Source organism: Melozone crissalis, unplaced genomic scaffold (genome assembly GCF_028551555.1).
Source record: "Melozone crissalis strain CALT ecotype California unplaced genomic scaffold, PUWL_Pcris_2 ptg000068l_1, whole genome shotgun sequence".
NCBI classification, from domain to species: domain Eukaryota; kingdom Metazoa; phylum Chordata; class Aves; order Passeriformes; family Passerellidae; genus Melozone; species Melozone crissalis.
In genome coordinates this window covers 3,810,802-3,837,881 of record NW_026535846.1, presented here as the reverse complement: position 1 = coordinate 3,837,881, position 27,080 = coordinate 3,810,802, and the positions used below count along the sequence as shown (strand labels likewise).

The window sequence follows — 27,080 nt, the reverse complement described above, 5'->3', positions numbered from 1 at the left end:
GGGAGCTGCAGCACGAATGAGATGGAGGAGGAGGCACGGGAGGGGATGGAGCGGTGGGGCCGGCTCCCGGCTGGGGCTGAGCGCTGGCAGCAGGAGCCAGTTACAAGGGCAAGGGAAGGGGCTGTGCCCTGGCTTGTTGGCAGGGAGGGACGGGAACCCCTGGGCCCGGCTGGCCTCGGGGCACAGTGGAGAGGGGCGGGGGACGGCCTCATCCCACAGCCCGGAGCTCACCATCACAGTGATACAGACTCAGCAAAAACAAAGAAAACATTACAAATTAAATACTAATTAAATAAATACTATGGAAGACATTGGGAGGGGGAGGGCAAACGGAGACGCGCAGTTCCGTAGGGTCCGGCGGGGAGGGGCGGCGGCTCGCACCCCTCGCTGAGCCCCGCGCTGGGGGTTCCGTCACACACCGGGGCCGGGTGAGGCGGCGGCGGCAGCGACCGCCACTGCTCGTGGGCGAGGGACCTCGGGAATGCCTTGGAGGCGAGGGTCCTCCCTCCCCAGCTGGCGGAGACCCTGAGGAGAGGAGGAGCGGCTGCTCTAAGACTCGGGTCCCTGCTGCTGGCGCTGAGAGAGCTGCTTCCCCTTGGTCCTTATTATTGCCTCGTGATGCCGGGAGTGGCCTGTCCCCGTCAGCTGCTCCACGCCTGGTACTCCACCACCGAGCCCAGCAGCTGCAGCAGCTCGGGCTCGTAGTGCACCAGCTCCACAGTCTCTGCCGCGCCCGGCGCCAGCTCGGGGCTTGCCGGCACCTCCTCCTGCGCCAGCACCTGGCTGAGGGACACCTGGCGCTGGAACTCTGCCCGGGGCAGCGTGGCCACCTCGAAGTGCGGGAAGCGGGCCTGGAATATGCGGGAGGACAGCTTCAGCCGCTTGAGCACATCAGAGAACAGGAACCAGTTGCAGGGCCTGCGAGGATGGCAAGAGCACGGTGGGTTATAGGAGTGGAGAGGACTGCAGACACGGTGCCCTCCCCCGCCTCCTGCCATGCTGGCCCTCCCCTCTGGCCCTGGCACTGTTCTCCGTGTGCTGCTTCCCCTCAGGAGCCCACGGACTGGGGTTTGATCACGGCCTCACAGGTCACAGCTTTTTAAAACACTGGCAGCCAGGCAGGGACAGTGATGTGAGAAGTCCTGCCTTCAACAAGGTCCTGGCAGCTTCCCTGCCAGGAATAAGCCACATGGTCAGGAAATGGAGTTTCTGGTGTGGTTTATTGCTGGAGGGCATGCTGCATGTGTCCCTCTGCATGGACAAACACTGGCAGGCACAAAAATTTGTTGCAGGGAAGAGTGGTACTTTGGTTGCTGCCTCTTCCAAGTCCCCCTTCAGCCTCAGCAACAGCCACTGTGTCACAGGGGGTGCAGGTGGGAATGGTGTTCCAGTGCTGGGACTGATTTAGCCATGATGGAAAGGAAACAATCTCAGAGCCATAAGTGTGAGCTGCTGCTGAAGGAACACGGGGCTGGAACTAGCAGGATCACAAGGATGAGAGAGGGGAGCTTCCTGAGAGGCACAGCACAGAGACACTCAGGGCAGCAGTATGTGCCTGGCCATGGAGGGTGGGGGGAACCCTGACGAGCCTTCCCTACTCCCTGAGAACATTCCAGGCTGTGCCAAGCCAGGCACTGCCTCCCCAACTTCCTCAGTGCCACAGCCACACCTTCCCTCTGCTGTCCAGAGCAGCTGTGGCTGCCCCATCTCCAGAAGTGTCCAAGGCCAGCTTGGATGTGGCTTGGAGCACCCTGCTCTAATGGAAGGTGTCCCTGCCCATGGCAGGGGGGTGGAATGGGATCAGCTGTAAGGCCCTTCCCAACCCAAACCATTCTGGAATTCTGTGATGATTCTATGAAAAAAACCACCTGAGATACACAAGCAGCTATTAACCCCACTGGAACAACCGAGGTGCTGCTGCCTGTGCCGGGGCTGCAGCCACGCGTGGTCCTGCCCAGGGCTCAGGGAAAGGCACTCACCCCCGGGCCACGGACACCTGGAGGTTGTAGCTGGGAAGCAGCGGCTTGTCTGAGAACTCAAACATGAAGTTATCTGCTTCTTGCTCCTCTTCCTCCTGGTCTGAGCTCCCTGGAGGGTTGAGCAGCAGGTCGCAGCCGATGCTGTCCTTCCCCTCTGCAACAGGACAGAGGTTGGCACTGCTCAGTCACACACCAGCCCATGCTGGTACCCCCTGGCCACTGCCACAACCCCACGGGCACCTTCCCACAACATTCCTGCAGCCATGTGAGAACTGCATCCCTCCTGCTCCCCTCCAGCCCCTCGTCCCAGAGGAACATGGAGCAAGTGCTGGCTGCTCTGCAGATTGCTCACTGGCCATCCGCAGTCGTGGCAGGAAGCTCAGGTGTGCTCTGGTGCCACAGGTGGGACAGTGCACAGTCTGCACCATCGGCCACCCCACTGGTAGACCCCAGCCTCTCTGCAAAATGACCTTGGCCCCTCTCCCATGCCAGCACAGATATCCTCAGCCTGGAAGAGCCTGGAACAGCAAAGAGGGAGGTGGATGTAGAGAGGCTTTGCCTGCACAGGCCCTACCAAGGAAGGCACAGCAAGCACTCTGCTCCTCAAGAGCTTCTCCACCCAAATCCCACCCTCAGAACCTCTGGCAGGTGATCCAGGGCAGCCAGCACCCATCTTAGTGAGGACAGCAAGGCTGTGCCACCAGAGACAAATCCAACCAAGCACCAAGCATGAGGGGAAATGTAAGGTGGATATACAGAAGTTCTTCCCTGTGAGAGTGGTGAGGCCCTGGCACAGGCTGCCCAGAGAAGCTGAGGCTGCCCCTGGATCCCTGGAAGTGTCCAAGGCCAGGTTGGATGGGACTTGGAGCAACCTGGGACAGTGGAAGGTGTCCCTGTTCATGGTAGAAGAGTGGAATAAGATGATCTTCAAGGTTCTTCCAACTCAAACCAGTGCATGATTCTATGACTTAAGAGATTTTGCCTGGGTGTTCCAGGAGGCATCTGAGCTCCAGCAGGATCTGTGTCTAGAGGGGATGGAGAACAGCAGGCTGGATCCAAAACCATTTAAAAACAGGTAATTTTCCTGTTTACCAATCTGAAAAGCTCCTGTTGAAGAGAAGCTTGCTGCCTGGATTTTATTATGAAGAGGTGTGAATAGTCTTAAGTTTGAAGACTGGTGTTGTCCCACTGAGATAATACAGGAGATCTCCAAAAACTTCCAGATACGAGAGTTTAGATTCTACAGAGAGCAGCAAGACCCAATGTGTCCCTAAGCCAACAAACCAATCATGCAAAAGTTCAACCCCACGCACAAGAGAAAAGGCTGAAAAGAAGAAAATCTTCTGGTGTGCCACACGAGGAAGCTTCACACACCCAGCTGCTCACCCAGCACGAGTAGGATTCCAACTGAGGAAAACAGCAGATGACAGGGGACACTGGCTTAGGCAGGGTCTTGGGGAAAAACAGTTATTTCCTAGTGCTGCCAAGGGAAAAAAATCCCTAAGAAACAGGGTGCTGAAATCGTCCAAACTTGCTATAGAATAGGACAAAAATAAGTGATGTGATTATTGATCCAATGTTGCTGCTGGCAAAGCTCAGATGCCATCACTGAAAAACCTCAGATATCCTGAGCAACTCAGAAAAATATAGTTAAATGCATTTAATGTGGCAAAAATAGGGCTCACTGTCTGTCCTGAAAGCTCAGTCCTGTCCGTCTGCCCATGCAAAGGCTGGGCCAAGGACAGGAACATTCTGTACCACTGAGGGAGACAATCAGGCACAACAATGCCTGTCCCAGGTGGAGACAAGCCCCGGACTGGGACTTTGTGTCTGGAGCTCCAGCAGCACCAAGAGCAGGACACTGATGACTTTTCCACACCTCAGAGATCCCACACCCTGGCTTCCTTCATTATCCTTCTGCCCCCAGAGAGTTGCAGACCTCAAGGAAAATGTGGACAGCATTCCTGCCTCAGAATAGGAACAGCTCAAGCAGGGCTTGGGATTTCTCCTGTACCCTGAGGGACATACAGTGCTTCAGCTGGTGGAGCTGATGGAAAGGGAGATTGCAAAGGACTGATCCACGGGAGGAGGAGAGTTGTTTGCTGCCTGTGATGATTGAGAGCAGCTCCCTTATTCCAGAGCAGAACCAGGTACTTCCCTGCCCGGGGCTGTACCTGTTCCAGGTGACCCGAGGTGACTGCTGAGGTACCTGAGCCAGAAAGGGACATTGCAGGACACACAGTAAACAGGCTGGAAAGAAACCAGCCCAAGTCTCAGGCTTGGGCATCCTGGTTTTTCTGTGGCTCAGGCAGTGTCCAGCAGCAGGGCCTGGCACAGCACAGGTGATGAGGGGCTGGCACCTCAGCTGCTGCTGCTGTAAACTGATCCCAGGAGGATGGGGAGGAGGGTCCCTTCCTGTGCCTGCTGGAAACAGACCTGGCAGGGTAAGGGATCACTTCCCAGCTGTGTTAGCTCCTGCCTTGCCAGACAGCCTCCCAAAGGCAACACTGGGAACGCCCCATGGATGGGGCAGCAGGAAATCAGTGATGAATCAAAAGGGGTAGTATCTTTTAAAATATTGCAAAGAACAGCTATTTTTCTTTGTAAAGGCCTGTGACAGCTTTGAGAGTGAGAAATTCTGAGGAAGGAGGCTGAGGTTTGAACTGTTCCCTTGGCAGAGCTGAGGTGCAGCAGCCTACAAACAGTGCTCTGATGAGTGAAGAATTTCTCCTGTTCTGGAATGGAAAGACATCAGGGTCCTCCAAAGAGAAGTCCTCTTCCAAGAGCACCCTCCTGAATGTATCAGATTTCTTTTTGTTTCTAGAAGGATGTTGGAAGTTATGGAGGTGAACAACTACAATCAACAAGCAGTCTCTCAGCCTGAGTGTAAATGCTCCAAGTCCTTATGGAGGGCTTGGGAGCACTGAACTTGGAAGAGGGACTCCAGTGTGCCACAGGCCCATGCCAGATCCGGAACATTTTCCATTGTAACCATGGTTTTGAAGAAGTGGCAGTAAAGGCAGCAGTCAGCCCTTCACTGGGAAAAATGCCCGGTGTGTAAGAACAGGACCTCCCCTGGATGAACATCTCCTCTCCAAAGCAGGGGAGAGGGATGGGCAGCTCTGGGAACCTGGAAGTTCAAGACTTCTACACCTTGAAGGAATGAGTATGTCCTTCACCTTCCTTGGTGACCGGTGAGCAGGGGAGCAACAAGAATGACATGCTTGGGATGGACACCCAGAGACCCTCAGGAATCAGCAGCAGTACCTGCAGCCCAGTCCCACACTCGAAGGGATGCACATATTCAGCTTCCCAAAGAAGTCCCTCCCAGGAGCCACTCCCAGCATGTGTCACCACAGCAAGGTCTCTACCCAAAGCGTGAGCAGAGATGGATGTGGCCAAACCCGAGGTAATCACATGTTCTCCACAGCCTCACTCCTGCTCTGCTGCCACCGACCCAGCCTGCACTGCACTCACCGAGCACGGAGCTGCTGTAGAAATCCCAGGCTGTCCGAGGGTCTCCGTCACTGCGGCCCTGCAGATCTGACAGGTAATCTAGAGAGAGAAAATCCAGACAGTTAATGGCTTGAAGCATCATCCTGGTGTGCACTTCCACAGATCCAGGGGGAGCTGCTTCACCCCTGCTGCTTCTCCCACTTGGGCATTACGGCAAAAGCTGAACCACAGCTGCAGGAAGGGTGTTGCTGCTCAGGAGTGGGCATCGCCCCAGGCCCCCAACCAGGAAATGGGAGCTGAAAAGGGAAAACAACAGACAGTGTGAAGTGGCTTGGAAAGAAGGACTTGTAGAACAGTCCTGAGCTCCAAATCACCATCCCCAAAAACCTGTGTGAGTAGTTGACCCTAGAGGTGCTCACACAGTAGTGGGAAAAGAGAGTTTTGTCAACACTGGGGATTTTCTGTCTTGTCTCTGTCTGAGAGCCACGTCTGGCTGTCCCTTCCTTGCTGCTGTGGAGAAGCCACAAACACTCGTCCTCCGTGTACACAAATGGCACCAAACGCGACCATAGGGATCCAAAACAGCCCCTTCTGCCAGCAGCAGTATTTGGGCAGGGCTCTTTTGCCATAGAAGGCAGCATTATTTGGCAACAAAAATCTGTTCCCTTAGGTTAAGCAGTAGAACCAGGGACTGTGGAACAGCATCTCCAAGCAGAGCACTGTCTTCAGTCGTGTGACCACAGGGCAGCCATCTCCTTGCACACTGAAAAATGACTTTTATCTTATACAGAAAACACATACAATTCTATAATTAAAGTTTGGGTGGTAAAAGCATGCTTCTGTGACAGGACAGAGCTAAAGACTAAGTCATTTTCTGCTCAGGCCCTTTCACACCCAGATTTGGTCCTGTATGCTGCCAGAGGGGAAGGTCTGGAGCACTGTGACATCAGGCCTGGCACCTACCACAGAGGAAGCTCTTCATCACATCGCTCGTGGCCAACTTCACTGCTGTCTGCCCGGAGTATGTGGCCAGAGTGGGATCAGCACCATAGGAAAGGAGAAGCCACATGGTTTCCAGGTTGTCATTTGCTACTGCATCATGGATAGGCCTGCAAGGGCAGAAAGGGACCGGGATTTCGCTAAGGAAATGCTCTGGTTTGGGTTAAGATCAATTTAGTGATGACCAACCTGAAGAACCCACTGTGCTCCCCGCCCCACGCTGCGCTGGCTCACCTGGTGCCATCCTGGGCGCTGCAGTTGACGTTGGCGCCGTGCTGGAGCAGGATGTGCAGGATGTCAATCCAGCCGCGCGCACAGGCCTCGTGCAGGGCCGTGTACCCCGCGTTGTCATGGTGGTTCACGTCACTGCTCTTCTTCTGCAGGCAGTACAGCACCACGTCCTGCACAGCAAGAGCAGGCTGTGACAGCCAGCCCGGGCAGGGCAGCGGGGGCACGGGCAGGAGGGCACAGCACTCACCTTGTAGCCCAGGCGAGCTGCTCGCTGCAGCAGCGTCTCCCCTGCGTTCTTGTTCACAATCAGCCGCCGCGCTCCGGGGGGAACGTTCTGGGCTGGGGGCAGCTCAGGGGAACTCCCTGGGCTGGCCCGATGGGACTTACAAAGTGTCCACAAGTCCTGGGGCTTCTTCGGAGAGCACGTTTTGGGCTGGTTGCAGCAGCCTTTCCCCTGGGAAAGAAAGGAATACAACTTGGCACATGGAGCCATGACTCGTGGGAGTCCCTTTCTCCCCTCACATGTTCCCCTCATCTGTTCAAGCCATACCTTCCCCTCGTCACAGATCCCTGCCAGGTGTTTGGTTTTACATTTGCGTTTTCCTGATGGTTTCTCTAGCTCTTCTTGGACAGGAGAGGTGTCGGAGTGCTCCAGGAAAAAGCCATTCCGAAAGTCCGTGTGTCCTTGAGGTTTCCGGGGTGATGGGGAGAGCCTGCTCCTCAGCTGCAGCTCTGTGCCTTTGCCCTTCCCACACTCCTTCTGCTTCCGATGCCTGCAATCTAAAGGAGAAACGTGAACGAGTGTGCAGCTTCTGTAGGTACCACACTGAAGGTCACCCAGACCTCTGCCACCAGGCAAGACAAACTGCCCATCTCTGAGAGCTGCACAGAAATCAGAGAAGTTGTGGCTGCACCATCCCTGGAAGTGTCCAAGGCCAGGCTGGACATGGCTTGGAGCACCCTGGGATAGTGGAAGGTGTCCCTGCCCATGGCAGGGGTGGAACTGGATGAGCTTTAAGGTCTCTTCCAACCCAAACCTTTCTGGGATTCCATGATTCTAAATCCAGCTCCAGGGCAGGGACACTGCAAGAAGGAGAAGCAGAGGGAACACACAGATTCTCCCATCTGGGATGAACTCAGCATGTACATGAGATACCCAAGGAAAGATGGGAGCAGGATTCATTGGGATATGTCTTAGAGGGGCAGGACAAGCAGGAGCTGTCTGTGAACACTCAGTGCTTGCTGCCTAAACACAACAGGTGTGCTTTGCCCTCTCACATCTTCCCCTGAAGTTAAGGAGCACATTTAAGTTTTCATTAACATGCATCCAGTTAAGAAGCACCAGGATTTCTCAAGGGAAATCCAGCCTTGTCTTCCCTGAATGGAGGAATCCTGCTCACCCAATCCTGCAGCATGAGACTCACATGCACTCCATGAAACGAGTAAGAGATCAGTTAAAAAGAGACAGAGGAGAGGACTTTGCACTGCATGGAGAGAACTTCAGGACTCTACTGCCACTGGAGGTGGCTCAAGGCCACAACTTCTGAATCCAAACTGCAGCAGGTCCAGCCTCTGAGGGAAGCTGGACAGACAGACAGAGACTCATAAGATGTGCGGTAAAGCTGCTGGCAAACCCTCCTGAATGCCACTGCAGAGCTCCTTCCAGGCTCCTGTTCTGAACAGGAGGCATCCCGAGAGTGCCTGGGTTGCCAAGACACCAGGAAGCCAACTCGAAACTTTGTTCCTGGTTCAGAGGCTCCCAGACACCACAGGATAGTGTAACGCTGTGCTGGAGCAGATACCAGCTGCTGGGAGGACAGCAGCCACCTCTGCTCCCCACAGCATCTCAGCAGCACCTGAGGAGTGCCACTCTGAGCTCCAATGTGGCAGAAGGCAGCAGGGCCATGGCCACTTCATGCCCTCCAAGAGCACAGCCCAAGCATGCAGAAGGCTGGCACAAGTGCTGCCCATGACAGTTTGCCCCCCTGTCACCTGTGTGACTCTGGACTAGGAGCCACAGCCAAGCAGCAGCACACACTGAGCACGGCTGGACAGGTGCCACAGCCCCGACTGTCCCTGCACAGGGAGAGGGGACCGCAGAGACTGCTGCCCCCGGGGATGTGCTCACCGTGGATTTAGCTTTCACAGAGGGTCTGGCAGTGGCAGGGGAAGGTGCAGGAGCAGTGGCAGAGCAGAAGTGAGCACAGGCAGGCACAGCGTGTTCCTCCTCATGCCTACAAACCACAGAGGGGGATCCCCCATCACTGCACCCTTGCTAATCCTCTCGCCCTTGTGCTCCCTGGTGCAAGTTTGCAAGTGATCCTCATAGAGCAAGACAAAGCCAAGAGAAGCCTAGTTGGATCAGGATGGCTCCACATCCCCCTGTGTTAGCACAGATAGCTGAGCATGGCTCCCAGGGACCCTGCTTGTCCAGAAATCCACTGTGCAACCTCATCCCATCCTCATTTTCCCATGCCCTCTGTCTTAAGCCAAGGGTAAGATCAGTGTCTAATTAGCCACATCAATTGCTGTTTACTGCTTTGGAATTTACTGTAAATGTTTTTGAAAAACGAGTTGGTCAATTGAAGCAGCCCATGCTACAGCTACCAGGTCATTAAAACTGAAGGAGTTTCATCATTACAACAAAAATAATGAAAACTAAATCTCCCCAAAAATTCCACACATAACAAAACAAAAATTTCCTCCTCTGGTCCCCAGTTTAGTACCTGAACCCCTTTGCCAGGTTGTACCTGCTTTGGATTTCCGCCTCCGGTGGGGATATCCCACTTGCTCCTCCTCCCGCTCAGTCAGGTATTCCCCTGTCTGGTATTTCCGACTTTTCTGCCGTCTCCTTTTCTTCCTTTTGATGTGGCCATCCTCCTCCTCCTCCTCCTCCTCCTCATTGGGCTCCCACACCTGCCTGGGTGATTCTGCTCTCCAGGGCAGCTCCCGGGTCCTCCTCGTGTGACAGCTGCTCCTCTCAGACACAGACCTGTCCCTGTCCCTGTCCCTGCGGCTGTGGCAGCGCGATGTCCTGTGGGATTTGCGCAGCTTGCGATGTTTCAAGGATGTCTCCTCCTCCTCCTCCTCCTCTTCCTCCTCCTCCTCTTCTTCTTCCTGATCCTCCTCCAGCAATGGCAAAATCTCCGGAGCACTCACATCACACTCTCCCGTCACACCAGCAGAAGAGCCAGCATTGCTTCCTGCAAAAAAGTGGCATTTCTAGCTGACAAAAAAGCCAAGAGGATCCACAAGGCAAAGCCTCAAAGCAGGACAAAATGCATGGACAAGGCGACGTGAGAAGGGAATGCAGGACTGTCACCGGGAGCCTGGGCACCCACTCACCCGACTGACTGCGCGTCCGGCTGCTCAGCACCACCGGAATGAAATCCCGGAAGTTGTTCTTGGGCTTCTTCTCCAAGTAGCCTGTGAGGAAAACCAAACCATGAGAAAACAGATCACAGACCTGTCATGTGGGAAGGGCAGTGCAGTGTTACCATAGCAGGGGCTGCTGTGATGGCCCAGGGCTTTAAACCAACAGAGGTTGGTTTAGACTGGACATAGGGAAGTTTTTGAAAATGAGGGTCCTAAAACACTGGCACAGGTTCTCCAGACAGGTGGGGGATGTGCCATCTCTGGAAACATCTAAGGCCAGGCTTGGCCAAGAGCAACTTGATCTAGTGGAAGGTGCCCCTGCCCCTGGAAGCAGGGTGGAAAAAGATGAGCTTTAAGGTTCCTCCCAGTCTCCTCCATTCTGGGAGTCTGATCATGCTGCAGCTCTATTTTGGATCCCAACCCAGCTCCAGAGCCCATTTGGCTTCAGGAGAAGAGCAGTTTGGCCCCTAGGGCAGCCTGATGCCACAGGAACCCACTGCCATTCCCGACAGTACCTTCCTCGTGGCTGTCTCCACGGTGAGCCGGAGATGGGCACTCTGTCTTCGCTGGCCTCCTACGCTTGCGCTTTACCCCGAGGCTGTTGTGATCCGTGATGGAACCCGGGCCGCCTCGGCCTTCCCGGCCTGCCTGCTTGCCAAGCTCATGTGGATTGTCGTGGTGTTTTTGCCACTGTGAAAGGAGGACATGGGCTGAAGCTGGAGCTTCCCACTGGCTGAACTGGAGCAGCACAAAAAGGACAAAGGTCTATCTCCACTGATTATGCTGGCGCCCTCCAGCTTTTTTGACAATCCAGATACATTTCTGCCCTGGACAACCTGCAGCACAGGTACTTCCCCCACGGCCAGGCAATGCCCAGGAGCACAGGTAGAAAGCCCTGTGCCCTCAACTGTCCCCCCACGAGAGCTCCCTCCTCTCCCCCAGCCCCACCTTTGCCCTGACCCAGCAGTCCCAGCCCACCCTATGCACCTTCCGGCCATGCACGCTCCGGCTTCCCGACTTGCTTGGGGACTCCTCACTGTCCTGGCCTTGGCACTTCAGTCTCTTGTGGCTCTGCCTGGTGTCCCCATCGTGCTGCCGTTTGGCCTTGCAGCGTGTGCCACCCTCCTGCTTGATCTGCCCCGTTCCTTTGAGCTTGGCCTCAGCGAAGGCCTGGGGAGCCGCTCCGGCATGCAGGCAGGTCACCGAGGGAAAGGACACTTCACACTCCACTCGTTCCTTCTTGATCCTGCACAGATCCACCTGCTGCACACACGGCAGGGGCTCCGTGGCCGGTGGCTCCTGGGAGCCCTTGCAGCCCAGCTCTTTGCGCTGGCCATCCGTGGGCACCTCTGGCACCATCCGCAGGCCCTGCTGCCCAGCCGCTGGCAGGTCATGTGACAAATACGCCGCCAACACTTGGTTTTTGGGTTTTGCATCTGACTGTTTGAGGCTACAGCTCCCCTGTGGAGCTTCAGTCTGTGCGTTGCTCTCCTGACCGCAGTCAGACTCTGGCTGAGTGCACTCCTGACTCTTTGGAGCGTTGTCCAGCTTCCCCTTCCCCCCTTTCCCATCCAAAGCACTGGTATGGAAAGCTGGCCCTGCCTCCGGTGGTGCTGGGTTGGTCGGCTCCTCGCAGGGCTTGGGCAAGGCCCGGCAGCTCTTGCCCTTGGCCGCAGCATCTTGTTCACCCTCCGGCAGGCTCTGGGCGGCCGCGCTGGGCTCGGCGGGCTGCACGCTCGGGAATGCCGGCAGCACGCCTGCCCCGGCTGTCTTGCAGGGGCTGCTCTGGTTCAGGGGCAGCTGTCCTGCCGTGGAGATGCCGATGGAGAGCAGCGGGGTTTGATGGTACGGAGACCAGCCCAGAGGCAGAAGTTGAGGATTGGAAGGTTTTCCATTGACGGGGCATCGCGGGTACACGCTTCCCTGGACAGGATTCCAGGTGGCAATGTCCTTGGACTGACACAAAGGAGCCCCTGGAGCAGCTCTACCATGAAGAAGTTTCCTGGCAGGATCCTGCTGCCCTTCCGTGCCAACCTGGTTGGCTTTCTTCCCACAGGGAACGCCGGCACTGCGGGGCTCGCCCTGGTCAATGATGGAGATGGGCTCCTGCTTGGGCAGGTGGCGTGGGTCCCTGCTGAGGCTCACACCGACATCCTTGCTGAGCAGCAGCGAGGCCGGCACTGGGTTGGCGACACCGACGTAAGTGCCGGGGATGGTGCTGATGAGCGTGGTGTTCTTCACCCAGGAGCCCTGCTCGCCGTTGCGCAGGAACTCAGGAAAGATGACCAAGGGTGGGGTGGTGCCGAGGCACGAGGTGACGCTGCTGCCCGTGGCCTGTGCCGCACGCTGGGACTTGGAGAGGACGGTGGTGAGCAGCGCTTTGCCGCTGGTGTGCACGGGGGTGAGGATGGGCATGGGAGGGGTCTTGCGCTGGCTGGGTGGAGGCAGTTTCTGGCGGTTGGACTTGGAGGAGAGATCAAGAGGCATCTCACTGCACTCTGGGGATGAGACCATCTCACGCTCCAGCTGGGGAGGGGACTTTAGAGGAGACAGGGAAGTGGCAGCCCCGGGTGCATGTGGCTCGGGAGCTGCAGGGGCTCTGGCCTGCACAGCTGAGCCAGAGGAGGGAGCAGCGCTCCCCCCTGTTGCTGGTGCTGGTGCTGCCGGCAGAGCCTGGCTGGAGGGCAGGGCCAAGCCGGTGCTGGACAGGGAAGCGCTCTCAGCAGCAGCCTGGGCACTACTTCCACCCGAAGGTGGGGGGCAGCTGAGCTGATTCACCTCCACAGACACCACTTTGGCATCTGAAGCCAAGGGCCTGGTGACAGAGAAGGTGTAGGGGTAGGAACGCAGCTCTGGGGAAGCGATAATACCCGGTAGGCAACGCTCGTGCAGGTAGGAAGGCAGGACGGGGAAGGTGAGTGTGGAGGAGACCCCCAGAGTGGCTGGGAGTGTGGCCACGCTGAGCGGCTGCCCACAGCTGGGAGGGGGGATGTACACCAGTGACTGGCTCGGGCTCAGCACAGCCCCAGCCTGGAAGGACAGAGGCAGTTTTTGCATAGCAGGGGCCTGAGAGGGGGGAAAGCAAACCCTGTTCAATGTGAAGGTGGCGGGGCTGGAGGCAGAGGTGTTGCAGCTGGAGACAACCACAGACAACGTCCCTTCTGCCAGCACGCCCGGCCCTTGCGCCGCAGTGCTCGGGGGGCTTTTCTCGTTCCCAGCAGGTTCACTCTCTGGAGCCACAGAGCAGGCTGGGGCAGCATCAGCCTGCTTGTCGCTGGGAGGATCTGCTGGTGTCCAGGCAGCATCAGCACTGCTGCTCTCCTGCTCCACAGCTCTGGGGGTCGCTGGCTCCTGCCCTCTGCCATCCCCCTGACCTGCCAGAGGGCCCAGGCTGTCGTCTGTCACAGTCTTTCCCACACACTCCAGGTTTGGGTTGGGATCGGGTGGCTGCTCCTCCAGTTTGGGTCCAAGCTTTTCCTCCACCTTGCCATCAGCATCCAGCCCCTGGACACTGCTGCCACCACCGCTGACTGCTGTGAGCTCCACCTGCAGCAGGAAGGGAGAAAGGGTTCCTGGGAGCTGTGCAAGTGGCACCCAGGGAAGCAGGAAGGATCTGCCCACCCTGGACCCAGAGGCAAAAGCAGCAAACAGCTTTGCCCAAAGGAGAGCACGGCTTTGCCTCACTGCATGTCTCTCAAAAATGAGTCGATGAATGCATTAGGGAAAATGCTCCTGCTTGGCCTATTCCATCAGGGAATGGCCTTCTTGGACTCAGCTGTGCAGGCAAAGAACTCACCTCGGACAGGCTGCTGCTGACACAAAACTCTTGAGACCCCAAGTGCTGGGAGCTGCTCGTTTTTGACTCCTCATCAGAAATGGGGGCTCTCCTAGGTGAAGAAGAAGACACAGCATTACAAAACCCCAAAATACTCTCCCAGAATCCCACCCCTCCCTGTGCCCCTGTGGGACAGTGGTGCAGCTGTACACCTTCCTTACCCATGGTGACCCAGCCTCATCATGGGCCAGCCCAGCCTTCCCTAGTGTCACAGCCTGGTGCCACACACCTGTTCCTGTCCCCTTCATTTTCTATTCTGTCCCACCACACCTTTCCATCTTCCCCCGAGTCTCATCCTGCTTGTCTTTTCCCCAACAGGCACCTCCTCATTCCCATTCCTTCTATTTCCTCCCTGTCCTAGGACCCCTTGCCCAGCCTAGCTACCAGTGGGGTTCTCCATCTGGTGCCAAAGCTCTCTGGGCTCAGGAGGGCTGGACAGGAGCAGAGAGCGTCCATGGCCATCCCAATGTGCCATGTCTTGCTGGCCAGTGTCTGGACCCTTCATCTCTGGAATGTGATTCCTCAGTAGAAAGTCTGGACAGGACAAGGACAAGGACTGTGACCTCTTTGGGACACTCCTTCCCCGATGGTATTCATCGGACAGCCCTTCCCCGCTGTTTTGCTTGGGACAAGCTGCTAGTGCAAGCACAAAACAGATCAAGTTTGGATTCTGTTGATGACATAATTTCAGACAGATTTGCTTCCTATGTCCTGGGTTTCCACAGCAGCCACAGAGCTGTGGGCACATGATTTGTCTTTGGACTCAGTACCCGAGGTGCTGGGGCCCTGTTACATACCCTTAGCATCAGGACCTCATTCGGGGCTGCCTCAGCCCTGGGACTCTGCTTCATAGCCCCAGTGCCAGGAACATTCTCTGTACCCCGTGCAGCAGCACCCTGCTGTGTTCCTGCTCCGTATGCTCAGCCCCAGGACGCTGCTCTGTAGCCCTACTGCTGGGACCGTGCCTGGGGCTGTTCCGTGCCATCCCCACCGACCTTCCGCTCAGTGACAGCCCGCTCGGTCCCTCCGCGGCTCCTCCCGGCCGTCAGAGGCCGCGGGGCGGGGATGGCGACCGGGGCGAACGGGACGAGAGGCCAGAGGGTCTCGGGGCTGCCGGGGCCGGAGCGGGCGGAGATCCCAGGGCTGCCGGGGCCGGAGCGGGGCCGGAGCGGGCGGGGGTGCCGGGCTCGCCGCGGGGCCGGAGCGGAGCGGGGCCGGGGCCGAGCGCCAGGGGGAGCCCGAGCGCAGCCGCCCGCCCGCCCGCCCGCGGGGCCCGCCCGGGCACGGCGCTCCCGGCGCTCCCCGGTCCGAAGCTCGCCCGCCGCTGCCCGCAGAGCCGACGGGACCCCCCTGCCCAGCTCCCCTCGGCAGCCCCGGAGCAGCCCTGAGGGCGGTGCGTGGTCTCCGCCCGGCCCTGCCGGGGCTGCTCCCGGGGCAGTGCGCGGTGCCGCCCGCACAGACGGGGCCCAAGGAATGAGATGAGGATCGGAGACAAGAGAGCGCCCGAGCGCAGCCGCCCGGCCTGCCCAGCCATCTCAAAATTTGACGCCTATTGTAAGCTCGGAGCAGCGCCCAGAGGCTCGGCGGGTATCGCCATCGGAGCCCTTATCTGCGGGACACAGAGCGCCCGGCGGTGCGGCAGATCGGCTCTGCCCGAGCCAGACCCGGGGCTCGGCCCTGCCCACTGCTGATGCACCGGCATCGAGGGACGCCCGCCAAAACCCTCGGCACCCGCGGCCAGCAATGACAGCCGCACGCTGCCTCCGTGCACATAAAACTTCCCTGGCTTTGGTAAATGCATGGGACAGACGCGGTGGCCTTGAGGAAGTCACAAACTAGTCGGTTCTGAGAATAAGACCCCAAGCCATGGGAATCAACAGGCGATGCAAAGCGACAGAGCTTGGCTTGATCGATCCTACCTCCCAGCCACTAATTCTCCCTAATCTCCTCTTTGGTGGCAAGTCACAACCCTCCCATCTGATCATCTGGTTGGCACAAACCCTCCTGGGTCACCAAAAGCTTTTAGTTCAAACTCTTTCCCTTCCTGGGCCATCCAGAGCACAGGTATAGGGAAGCCAATAGCACATGCAGACAACTCGGTCTTGTCAGCACCAAAGCTGTGGAGGTAACGTAACCACACAGGGGCAACAGATCCTCTGCCGAGACCTCCAGCACACTCCTTGCTGGAGCAGAGGATGTGGAGACCCTCCTGGAATGCCAACAAATCCAATACATCCAACTCCTCCCTGTGGCTCATTTGCACTTTGGACCATTTTAGATCCCAGTAAAAAGGGGTTCAGTCAGCATCAGATCCCTTCCCACAGCCTCTCCAGATCCCTAAGTGGCTTCCTCGTGCCTCCTTTGCCCTGCCCGCCACCCACGCACCTCACCTCTCCTCGTTGAGGCCACACATGCGAATCCGCTCTGTGCTGGTCCAGTTGTGCACCCCGCTGTAGAGGGGTGCTGTAGAGATCATGACAGCTGCTCCTCACCCTCCAGGATCTGCTGGGGCTCCAGGGACCACTCTGCCTGCAAAAGGAAAACAGTGGGAACTCTCCCTAGGCTGATCGATTCAACTGCCCTTTGAGAAAACTCATCCCAGCTTTGCTGCCAGGCAGATGGGGAACAATGCCCCGGGATGCCACAGGTCTGGAAGAGGGCTAGGAGGAATTAGCAGTGCCTTTGGACAGAATCCACCATCCACTCACCCTCTCTTAAACAGTGTTATTGCCACTGGCTACCACAAGAATTTCACACAAGTGTCTTCACACACTCACAATCCTTTGAAACAATTCCCCCATTTTTTATCTCCCTCCAGAGGAACCTCCAGCACCAGAAGACGCCAAGCACAGCTGTACAAGGTGATGGTCCTTTACAGCACTGAAACTTAAAGGCCGCACAGGACTCTCCTAAAGCAGCCCATGGCAGGTCCTAGGGGCAAAGCCTCAAACAAGGAGGGTCTCTCCACAACTGAGGGCTCCTGGAGGGAGCAGAGGATTGCCAGTGGTGCTACCAAGGGTTTATCCCCTTCTTCTGTGAGGAAGGTGCTGGTTTTCTTTGGAGTTATGAGTGGAAAACCTGAGGGAATCCAGAGATTCAGGAGCATCCATGAGGCAGTGTCAGCTGGGTGGAGCTTTTCAGGGGAGAGCGTTGCAGCCAATCGTGCAGCGCTGGGTGTTGGAGCATTGAGAAGCTCTGCTGCTCCAGGGAAAAGGCAGAGGAAGAGAGGATCTCCTGTGCTAACAAGTGGACTCGGCCAAACCAAGCAGGACTGATTGCAAAAGGGAGAGAGATGCCGTCAAGGAGGTTCAGGGAATTCCTAACCCCTGAAGGTAAAGCAGGCACAGAGCCACGGCAACGCTCTCAGCGCAGCGGTGGGAGTGGGAATTAGCTGGAAGCAGCACGTGATCCCCAATCTCTGCCGGCTGCCTTTTGCCTGACAAACTCCTGGCGACACCAGCCCTGCACGGGACGAGCAGCGGTCTGTGCCATGAAAGGAGCCCCACGGGGAGCTGGGCCCGCAGCTCAAGGGCCGAGCCGCGGGGCTGAGCGGCTCCCCGAGCGCAGCTGCTGCCGGGTGTCCTCGCCGCAGCCCGAACGTGCCGGCGGGGATCCTCCGAGGAGGAAAAAGGGGCCAGGCACACGGCAGAAACGGGGGCAAGGCAGCTGGTGTGCCAAAGAGAAACCGACGGACCCATCTGCACGTACGAGGGCACAAGTGCACAAACAGCGTACGGAAATCAGAGGTCAGGGGAAGAGGGGAAACCTGCTAAAAACACACACTGTGTGTGAGACGGGAGAAATCCTCCCGATGGGGGAGACGGGCAGACGCCAAGGCAGAGAGCAGGGTCATACCCAAAGAGACCGAGGTGGCTTGGAGCAGGAAGGGGAGGAGTCTTTCGATGCTTGGAGAGAAATGCAACATAAAGGAAATAGGGGAACAAACAATCTGCGGGGATTTCACCATCTTAGGCTAAACTGAAAGGAGGGGAGGAGGAACGTTCTGCCCCCAAGCACAGCAGCAGGACAGATGTCCCAGGAGGAATCAAAAGGGACCTTCTCTGCAACGGGAGAAGGGGATGCGTGCAGCTGCACGACGTGGAGCTGGGGACAAGCAGAGATCAGGCGTGAGCCCGGAATAGGTCTGGCAAGGGAGGAGTGCTAACGGGGTGCCATGAGGAGCTGGAAGAAACGGCACGTTTGGAGTCCTCAAGTAAGAGCTGGTCAAAAGGGCCGGAACGACGGCCACAGGAGGGGAGCTGGGAGGACACAGTGACAGAGATCAACACTGTTTCGTGGATTCTTGGCCTCTATCCTCTACAGACGATGTGGGACACATGCCAAAGACAGGCATTTCACAGGGAACGAAGAACAGAAAAGAAAAATAATCCAGAGATGAACTCAGAGAAGGAATAAAACAGGGGCCAAGCACCAGACGTGGGTTCAAACACAAACCAGTGGAGCAACAGCATTCTTAAAAAGGCAGACCAGGAAGTTTATTGGGAAATGCAGGGATGAGCAGCCTCCCGATGCAACACTGAACCACAGAGAGCAAGTGCAGCCTCCCTGGGTCAGAACACTCTTAGCCGAGTCGGCACAAGGAAAGCGAGCAGATCTCCCATCTACACTGGTGCAGTTGGAAGCAACATTAAAGGGATGTAATTAAACTCATAGGAAACCCTTGGAGAACACAACTAGGGCATGGCTTCACATGCCTGTCTTCAAGCAGAAGAAGCTGTTGAGAAACTGTTGAAGCCCTTCTCTCCCCTCACCCCTTCAGTCATGTCACTGAAGCCCTGCAGTATCTCCGTAAACCTGACCAGGGAGTTGATCTCTGTTTAAAACACTTTTTCTTTTTTTTTTTTTTTTTTTCCTGGCTGGACTGGTTTTAACCCATACCAGCTCCTAGATCAGCTTCACCAAGACGGAGAGAGGGCAGAGCCTGGCACAGACTCGACTTAATCCACAACGTCTGCCAAAGGAAGTGTATACGAAACCACAGTCTTATTTTGATTTAGCTAAATAGGTGCTCAGCCAATTCTAATTAACGCCAAAGAAAACGAGTTTAGAATGAAGCAAGAACATCGAGGCATTCTGTGTGGGGAAGCTCATATGGTATTAAAGCTCCTTCACCTCCCGAAACAAAGCGTGCCCTAAGAACTGCGAGCAAGTAAGGTGCTGAACACGCTCGCCTCCGACGGCGAACCCTCTGCGAGGTTTGCAATGAAACTCCTATGGCGAATTAAAAAAGGGGATTTTGTTCATTAAGGCAATACATCTCACCGTTTCGCAAAAGGAAACGATGCTACTCTGCAAACCCGCCTCTTCCAGGCTCCAGGAAAAGCAAAGCAGATGTTTTCCTTGCAGTGAAACTGCGCTGTTACTCAGGTTAGTGATGACTTGGCTACCCATGGAAGCTCCCTTGGATTAAGTCAAGAAATTACTCTTCTGAAATATTGCTGTACAGTGATGGAAACAAGTTTCCAGAGATTAAGTTCTTCAGGAATGGACATTTTTTAACCATTATCTATTGACAAGTCCTCCTTGCAATGAAAACCCAACAGCGCCAAGACAACCATCATTTTGGGGCAGGCTGAGCAAAGGTTCCAGGACAGGCTCCCCCAGCACTCACCTACCAGCTCCCACTGCTGACAAGAATTAAGCCCATGCCATCTCCACGCTGACCCCTGTTAAACCCTGTCTGTTCCCTGGCTCTTGGAGATCCCAGCTTGAGCTGCCCGAAGTGAGGCTGCCTAATTGTTTCCTGCAGCCCCTTAAAGTCACACCTCCCACCCCAGCGCTAATGCAGCAGAGGGGTTGCAAAGTAGATTCTGAAGCCATCCCGCTGCAAGCCACCCTCTCCTCCCAGTGACAGCAATCCCTTGGCCCCATCAGGTCCCCAGCCTCATTTCTCAAGCGCTTGCATTGGCAAACACGCAAAGCAACTTCTCAGGCTGGCACCAACCTGCCAGTCACAGATAGCCAAGGGTTTGCTTCTCACTGGGGAGTTTGGTGCTGTTGGTGTTTGCCCTCACAGATGTCACAACTATGTTGCCACCTGGTCTAACTCACTTTGATCAGATTACCCAGAGCCATGACCTCCTCCAGCATCCACCTTATGGCACCTGTAGTGCAGCCAGGCCTACCAGGGCGGGAAGGGGGCTTTTCCCTGCTCCTCCCAGAGACAGCCTGTGCCAATCAGTTCTCCATGGTGCAAACACATCCCTCTGCAGGACCACGCTGCCTTGATCTCCCACAAAAGGCTTTCCATGTATTTTCCTGCTCTGTGCATTTCCAAGTACTAAAACCACTTGGATTTCAAGGCACTTGCCCTTCCTCTGTGCCATGCCAGCCCCAGCACATGAGCTACACACCGAGAGATGGGCAGTGTCCCGCTGCACCCTGCCTGGGCAGGTGGGAGCTGGCAGCTACTGAAACACCAGCAGCCCCCCCAGCACAAGGATTCCCTCTGCCTGCTCTGGGCAGGCACATCATCCCCAACACAGGTGGGAGAGCACCAAGCAAAGACCCAACAGGCAGCAATGTGCTCCACTGCTGGCAACAGGAACTCAGACAATGGCACGAGTTCACCCAGGGAGAACATCAGCCTTGCCTTTCCCCCTGCCTGAGTTGCAGCCACAGCATGAGCTGACTCCAGGAATCCCAGCATGGGTCACTTGGTGCAGCTCAGCTGGACACAGTAAATGCTGCCCAGTCGGTGGTGCCCCCGTCCATGCTGGCATTGAGTGGGCCCGTGGCACAGAGGAAGGAAAAGGACTTCCCAGCCCTAGGGTGTGGAACAGAGAAAGGCTACCACATCCCTCGGCAGGAGATGGGGAGGATGCTCTGCTTGCCCTCCCACAGCACCATGTGGCTCCTGTGGCCAGGGGACACTGCGGAAGGCTGGGAGCAATGCACTTTGACCCTGGAAACACACCCGCGGGAGATACCTTTGAAACATTCATTCCCAGAGCAGCAAAACCTGTCAGGAAGGGGGTTTTATCCCCTGGATGGCTACAAAATATAAAATGAGGTCAGCTGCGGGAAACTCGGGTGGGATTCAGCGCTGGGAGCACAGCTGGCCGCTTTGGCAGGAGCGGGAGCAGCGGAATGAGGGGCAATGTGCCCTGCAGCTCTCCCCAGGGGCCAGGTGGGCCAGAGGGAACGGTCTGCACAGAAAGGCAGGTCTCCCTCCCTTGCCATAGTTTGTTCACTTTGGCAATTCTTCGTTGCCATTAGTAACGCAGGCAAGGAATTCTATGTGTTTTGATATGGGATGGTCTGGCGTCCATCAGAGGGGCAGAGGGCCGGAGCAAGCACTCGTGCCCCCGGCACCTCGGCTCTGAGCACCACTTTGGAAAAGCCGGTGGAGTAAACTGACGGCAAAAAATTAACGATGAAATCAAAAATTAAATCAAAAAACCTATGACGGCCCTATCACAGGACTCGCAGCAGGCACGATATGCAATGAGGGAAAAATTTAAACAACAAAACTAAATAAAAAGAGAACAGACTATCTTATGTTATATTATCACTCATGCAGAGGTCAGAAACTGTAGGAGAATGGACCAGGAATGACAAGAGTGGCACAAAATGCAGCAAGGACGGGCCAGGCCACCTCTGGGGCTGTCTGGGCAGAGCGGTGCCCGGCGAGGGCAGCCCCGAGCCGGGTTTGGTCCCCGCTGCCTGCACAGCCGCCCCGGCCGCTGCAGAGCTGAGCCAGGCTTTGCCTACACGCATTTGCTTAAGCTGATTTAAAGACACAGTAACACCACACGTAATTATAGATCCTCAGCACGATGAATCGGAAATAAAAAAGAAAAAATCCGTCCCTATTTCAGAAAAAAAATAAAAGTTTGCTGCACACTGGGCAGTGCTGCGATAATTGGTCCCAGCTGCTGGACAACTGGTGTCACTAAACCCTGCCTTGTCTGCAACAACCAGGCTGCCCTCACCAAAGCCCACAAATTTTTAAGGATTGAAAAAGAGCTATTAAGGAATGATAATATTAAAAAATGTCCCTGACAAGGTGCACATCCATCCAAAACTCCAAAAGCAGAGCACAGCCTCCCATACCTGGGAGCCAGACTAGTGCTCCAGAGCCCAGAGGTCCCAAGGGCAGCTCTGAAGGCCAAACCCCGCTGGAGCCCGGGCTGTGACACCTGGAATGCGTCTCCAGACCCAGGTGACAGCAATGCAGTCGGTGTCCTCGACTGGCGCCACGGAGCCTCCAGCCAGTGCTGGCACTGGAACCACCCAAACCCAAAGGGTGGCCAGGGCAATGGAAGCACAGCGGAAAGGGAAGGGAAGGAAGGCAAGAGAAGACAGGGAAGGGAAGGCTGCTACAGACAGGGCCAAAAAGATGCAGAGGAGCTGCGAAGGGCACGGGATGCACCGGCCCTGCCCTAGCACTCATCCCCAGACTCCAGGGGATGAGGGTGCCAGAGAGCGGATGCTCTGTGACAGGAGAAACTCACTTCGTCTCTATTTCAGCCTGATGGACCTTCTCCCGGCGCTGCTCTGAACCGGCCTCACCCAGACTGGGATGAGGGGACCGATGTCGCTCGCCGAGGAGCCAGGATCCCTCCCGGTACCGGCACGCTACCGCGGGAGGGCTGGTTTCCTCCACGGTGAGGGCGGCAGGAAGCGCCGCCTCCCTCGCCCGGTCCTGCCGCTGCCCGGCCATCACCGTGGGCACGGGCGGGGGACCGGCCGCCCCCGCCGCCCCGCCCCGGGCGTCGGGGGGCGTCGGCACGGAGCGGCACCGCCCCGGCCCCGGCCGCAGCCCGCCCCGGCTCCGGGTCCGCGCGGGTTCCCCGGCGAGCCCCCCGCCCGAGGCGCGGCGCGTCCCGCTGCGAGCCCCGAGAGGCCACGGCACGGCCCACGGCCCCGCGCCGCCGCCGGGGCCCCGCGGGGCGGGCAGCCCCCCCTGCCCGGGACACGGCGGCCTGGCAGCCGCTCCGGGGGCTTCGCCCCGCACCCCGCAGCCGTGCCGGGGGCTAGGCCCCGCCGTGCTGCCCCGCGCCCGCTCCCGCAGCCCCCGGCTCAACAGTTGCCCCCGGGGCCGCTCCCCGGCGGAGCGTCCCGCAGCCCCGGCAGGCGCGGCCGGGCCCCCGCGCTGCCGCACCGGGGCAGCCCCGGACATGGAGGTGGCGGCGGCCGCGCTGCCCCCGGGGAGGGCTCTTCCGCCACCGCCCGGCACCCGGCCGGCCGGCACCCGCGGCCGAACCGGCCCCGGGCACAGCGGCGGCCGGGGCGGGCTCGGGCCACGCCGCCAAACTCCACGAGCGCCCGGCGCCGCCGTCCCACCGCCGCCCCGGGAGCGCCGCGCTGCGCGGCCGCCCCGCCCCGCCGCGGGACCCCCCGCACCGCCCCGGCAGCGGCAGGTGCCGCCGGTGCCGGAGCCGGAGCAGCCGTGCCGGGCAGGGCAGCGGCTCCGCCGCGCCGTCGCGGGGCGGGGAGCGGAGCCGCCGGCGCCGCCCGCTGCCCCCCGCCCGGCGCTGTCAGTGCCCGCCGCGCCCCCGCCGCTGTCCCGCCGCAGGACGTCGCCGGTCCCCCCAGCCCGCACACCCCCCCCCGCGCCGCCCCACCGCCGCCCCCGGGGGTGTCCCGGGACCGTTTCCATGGAGATCCCGTCCGGACGGCCGGAGGGGGGGTCGGGCCACCCGCTCCCCTCCGCTTGCCCCCGTGTGCCGTGGGTGCGGGGCGGAGCGGGCCCGGGGTGCCCGGGCAGCGGGGGCCGGGGTCCAGCGCGGGGCGGCGCGGGGCGGTGGGTACGCACCTGCTTCCCGAGGCGGGCGGGCGGCGGGGGGCGGCGGGCCGGGGCGGGCCCCTGCCCCAGGCGGCGGGTCGGACCCCGGGCGCTGCGAGCGGCGGTTCGGCGGCAGCGGCGGCGGCGGAGGAGACACTGGCAGCGGCAGCCGGAGTGTGAGGGCGAGAGCGAGCCGCGGCCGCGCGGGCTGCCGGGAGCCGTAGTCCGTCCGCCGGGGCCGGGAGCCGCCGAGCCGCCCCGCGGACTGCGGGTCCCGGCGTGCCGCGCGCCCCGGCCCGCGCGGGGGGGCCGGTCCGGAGAGGGAACGGGCGGGCGCGGGGAGGGAACGAGGGAGGGAGCGCGGGGAGGGAGGGAGGGGGCTCCGCGCCCGGCGCGGCCCCGGGAGGGGCGGGGGTCGGGAGGCCGCCGCGCCCGGGGTTCGGCACGGCACGGAGCGGAGTGGCTCGGCACGGGGGGAGCCCAACGCACACACGCCCCGCACACACACACACGCCCGCCCGACCCCGCGCCGGGGCACCGGCTCCCGCACCGGGGAGCGACGCTCGCTCCGCACCGGGGGGAGGAGAAGGATGGAGGAGGAGGCGGCAGCGGGGGCGGGCGCTCGCTCCACGCCCGGGCAGCGCCGGGCGCCCGACAGCGGGCAGAGCCGGACGGGCAGCGCACGGCGAGCGCGGCGCACGCAGCCCCGTTGCCCGCAGTCTCGATGTCCCCAGCCCTAGAGTCCTCAGTCCCGGTCCCCGACGCCCCGCTCTCCCCCGCCCCGTTGCCCTCCGCCCGGTACCCCCCGCCCGGTGCCCACCGCCGGGCGCCGCCGTGGGAGGGTGGGTGTCCCCGGGCGCAGCGGGGCCGGCCGGTTGAGAGAACGCGGACCCGCCTGCCCAGCCCAGGTGGGCGTGTGGCCCCCACCCCGGCGGCGCTGCCGCTGGGTGAGCCCCCGGGCCCGCTGCCCCCTCCGGCTCGATACCCCGCGGGGCGCGCAGCGCTGCGGGGCGGGGGTCGAGGCGCCTCCCCCGCGCCATGCGGGACATCGAGCGGCACGGCACGGTGCGGCGGCCGCAAGTTTGTCACCGGTCCCCGCCCGCGGCACTGGGGCCCGCAGGCCCGGAGGCCGCCGCACCCCCCGCGGTGCCCGGCCAGGCCCGCTCCGCACCGTCCCGCACCGCCCCGGCGCTGACAGCCTCGCCCGGCCCGGGGCCGCGCCGCCCCCGGCGCCCGCACGGGCCTCGGAGACCGGCGGCCTCGCAGCGCCTTGGCGCGGCCCCGCCGTGCGGGCACCGGCTGCCCGGCCCGGCCCGGCCCTGCCCGGCCACGCCGCCCCGGGCTGTGTCGGGCCCCGCGCAGCACCGCCCCGTGCCCGCTCCTCTCCCGCGGCCCCTCGCCCCGGCCCCGCCGCCCCCCTCCGCCCGGCCCCCGCGTACCGGCAGCCGGGGGGCCGCGGGGGTCCCCGCTCCGGCACGACCCGGAGGGGAGGGCGGGACCCGCCCCCCCCGGGCCGCGCCGCGGGGGCTGCACGGGGACGGGCAGGAGCGGCCGGTCCCGGGGCACGGGCCGCGACGCCGCCACGGCGTCCCCCGTCCCCGTGCGGTGGCACCGCGCTCCGGCACGGAGCGGCCCCGGGGGCCGGCAGGGGCCGGGGGCTCCCCGGGGCCGGGCCCCGCAGGGCTGCGTGGGGGGCTCGGAACGGGGCCGGGCCGCGGTGGCCGCGGCCGCGATCCCGCGTGGGCGCTGGCGTGGGGGCCGGAGGATGTCACTGTCCCGCGCCCGCGGCGTGCTGCTCGGACCCCTGTGGGCTCCGTTGCTGATCTCCGTGGGCTCCGTGCTGCCCTCGCCCATGCAGGACCCGTTTGCTCCGCCGGTTTGGTCCATCCGATGGTGAAGTCTCTTAGTTCAGCGTTGCCACGGCCTGGGCCTCCGGGAGGTGGGCATGGGCTCCAGGGTGTGGCCACCCCCAGATGGCACATCTGGGTTGGCAGCCACACCCTGGTGTCACCTGCCGGGAGAGTCCTCTGCGGCCTCAGCCCCAAACCTTTTCAGTGCCTAAGGAGAGGAAAAAACCATCTTACACAGAGATTGAGCTCTATTTTTTGCAGAAAAGGCCAAAGCAGCCTGGGGCAGGAGACGGCCTGTCCCCCTTTTGGGGCTGTGGGGGCTTGGAGAGCAGTTTGAGGCAGGGGTCTGTGGGCAGAAGAGCGCTGAGCTTGTGGGGCATGAGATTCGGGAAGCGCAGACAGCACTGAGAGGGGTGGCAGGGTGAAACACGGGGCTGCCAGAACCGTGGGAAGGCAGAGAGCCAGGGCTTCACGGAGGAAGGCCGTGAGGGAGGAAGCTCTTCCTGCAGAGGGGAATCACTCCACTTCTCCACATTATGTTGAACCTTTTCCCACTGTTGCCTCCAGCTAGACTGTGGGTAAAAGAGGTGCTCCAAGAGGCATTTCAGGCTGGATGATGGTCAGAAAGAAGGGTTGGCACAGCCTGAGACAGGCACATGACCCCAGGTTCATAAAGACCTGCCTTATTTGCATCCTGGTGCAATTAAAAACAGACAGTTTGAGTAACAGCCTCATCCTGCAGCTGCCTCACCCCATCCCTGCAGGAATCGCACCCCGAGTTGTATGGTGCTGACTGGGAGAGCTCTGCATCCCACCGTCACATCCTCCAGCATGCCACTGCTCCTGCCCCATTTAATTAGAACCTTTAAATTCTTCAGGATGGGATAATTTGCACCAAAGGACTTTAAAAGGTGGTGGTGAAAAATTCTGTGGCTCTCATGTTCCAGGGAAATGGAAAAGTCTGGGGAATGAGGGGCATTCTCCATCAGGGAGTGGAGCTAATCAGGCACCAGTCATGGACTAACTTGAAGAAATGCCAATGGGAATGATCTGTCGCAGCGAAAATAAGATAAAGAGCCCTCACTGGTAATTCCTCAAGGGCCTCGTGCTGCAGGGGGAGCTGGGGGCTCCTTTATCTCCCCTCCATCCTGGGGACACATCCCCCAGGACCCCACAGCTGCTGCCTCACCTCAGCATTTCCTCCACAGCACCTCCCTGGCAGCAGGACTCGTGCCGAGCTGCACAGGTCCAAGTGCTCAGGGCAGCCCCTGACCTGTGTGTGTGTGTCCCCTGGGCCACCAGGGCCTGAGCCCTCAGCTCTGACCTGGCCTGCAGTGCTGTTGCTGCTGCTTTTGTCATTACTGCTCCGTTTTGTGCCCTTTTATTTTATTTATTTCTCCTCTCCCCACCGTTTTTGGGACAGACTCCACACCATTGCCCCCTCCCTGAGCAGAAACCAGAACATGTTGGCTAGCACAACCAGCTGGGCATGGCACAGTCTGCTCCTGCCAGGCTGCTGTGGGGGGACCCTGACCCTGCTGGGAATCACATCAGTGCCAGCCATGGTTGAGCAGCCAGGCTGGCAGGCGTCTCTGGGTGGGCTG

General features: G+C 59.5%; 2 protein-coding genes across 2 annotated transcripts; both read right to left on the bottom strand.

The window, feature by feature from the left end:
* Nucleotides 1-193: 193 nt before the first annotated feature.
* Nucleotides 194-23,698, bottom strand: BCORL1 (BCL6 corepressor like 1). Its single transcript, XM_054289369.1, has 14 exons — nt 23,657-23,698; nt 16,266-16,404; nt 13,837-13,927; nt 11,028-13,586; nt 10,556-10,730; nt 10,011-10,091; nt 9,416-9,868; nt 7,216-7,445; nt 6,913-7,119; nt 6,669-6,835; nt 6,399-6,544; nt 5,457-5,534; nt 1,980-2,133; nt 194-918 (listed from the first exon to the last, which is right to left on the bottom strand). The coding sequence occupies exons 2-14, from the start codon at nt 16,349-16,351 to the stop codon at nt 642-644; spliced, it is 4,704 nt and encodes a 1,567-aa protein (XP_054145344.1). The 5' UTR covers nt 16,352-16,404; nt 23,657-23,698; the 3' UTR covers nt 194-641.
* On the bottom strand, nt 22,349-25,513 carry LOC128945964 (collagen alpha-1(III) chain-like). The gene is made up of 3 exons (XM_054289896.1): nt 24,177-25,513; nt 23,245-23,834; nt 22,349-23,205 (listed from the first exon to the last, which is right to left on the bottom strand). The coding sequence occupies exons 1-3, from the start codon at nt 25,511-25,513 to the stop codon at nt 22,349-22,351; spliced, it is 2,784 nt and encodes a 927-aa protein (XP_054145871.1).
* Between the last annotated feature and the right edge of the window lie 1,567 nt (nt 25,514-27,080).

Bases quoted from the DNA above. Each gene is read 5' to 3' on its own strand.
- BCORL1 (XM_054289369.1), bottom strand. From the start codon at position 16,351: ATGATCTCTACAGCACCCCTCTACAGCGGGGTGCACAACTGGACCAGC. The intron at 10,092-10,555 runs GTACTGTCGGGA...TTTTCCTCACAG, and splicing joins TGGAGACAGCCACGAGGAAG to GCTACTTGGAGAAGAAGCCC. The intron at 9,869-10,010 runs GTGAGTGGGTGC...ACTTTTTTGCAG, and splicing joins CCGGACGCGCAGTCAGTCGG to GAAGCAATGCTGGCTCTTCT.
- LOC128945964 (XM_054289896.1), bottom strand. From the start codon at position 25,513: ATGGACCAAACCGGCGGAGCAAACGGGTCCTGCATGGGCGAGGGCAGC. The intron at 23,835-24,176 runs GTGCGGGAGCCG...GGCTCCCGGCAG, and splicing joins GGAGCGAGCGTCGCTCCCCG to CCCGCGCGGCCGCGGCTCGC. The intron at 23,206-23,244 runs GTGCGGGGGGTC...GCGGCCGCGCAG, and splicing joins CACCTGCCGCTGCCGGGGCG to CGCGGCGCTCCCGGGGCGGC.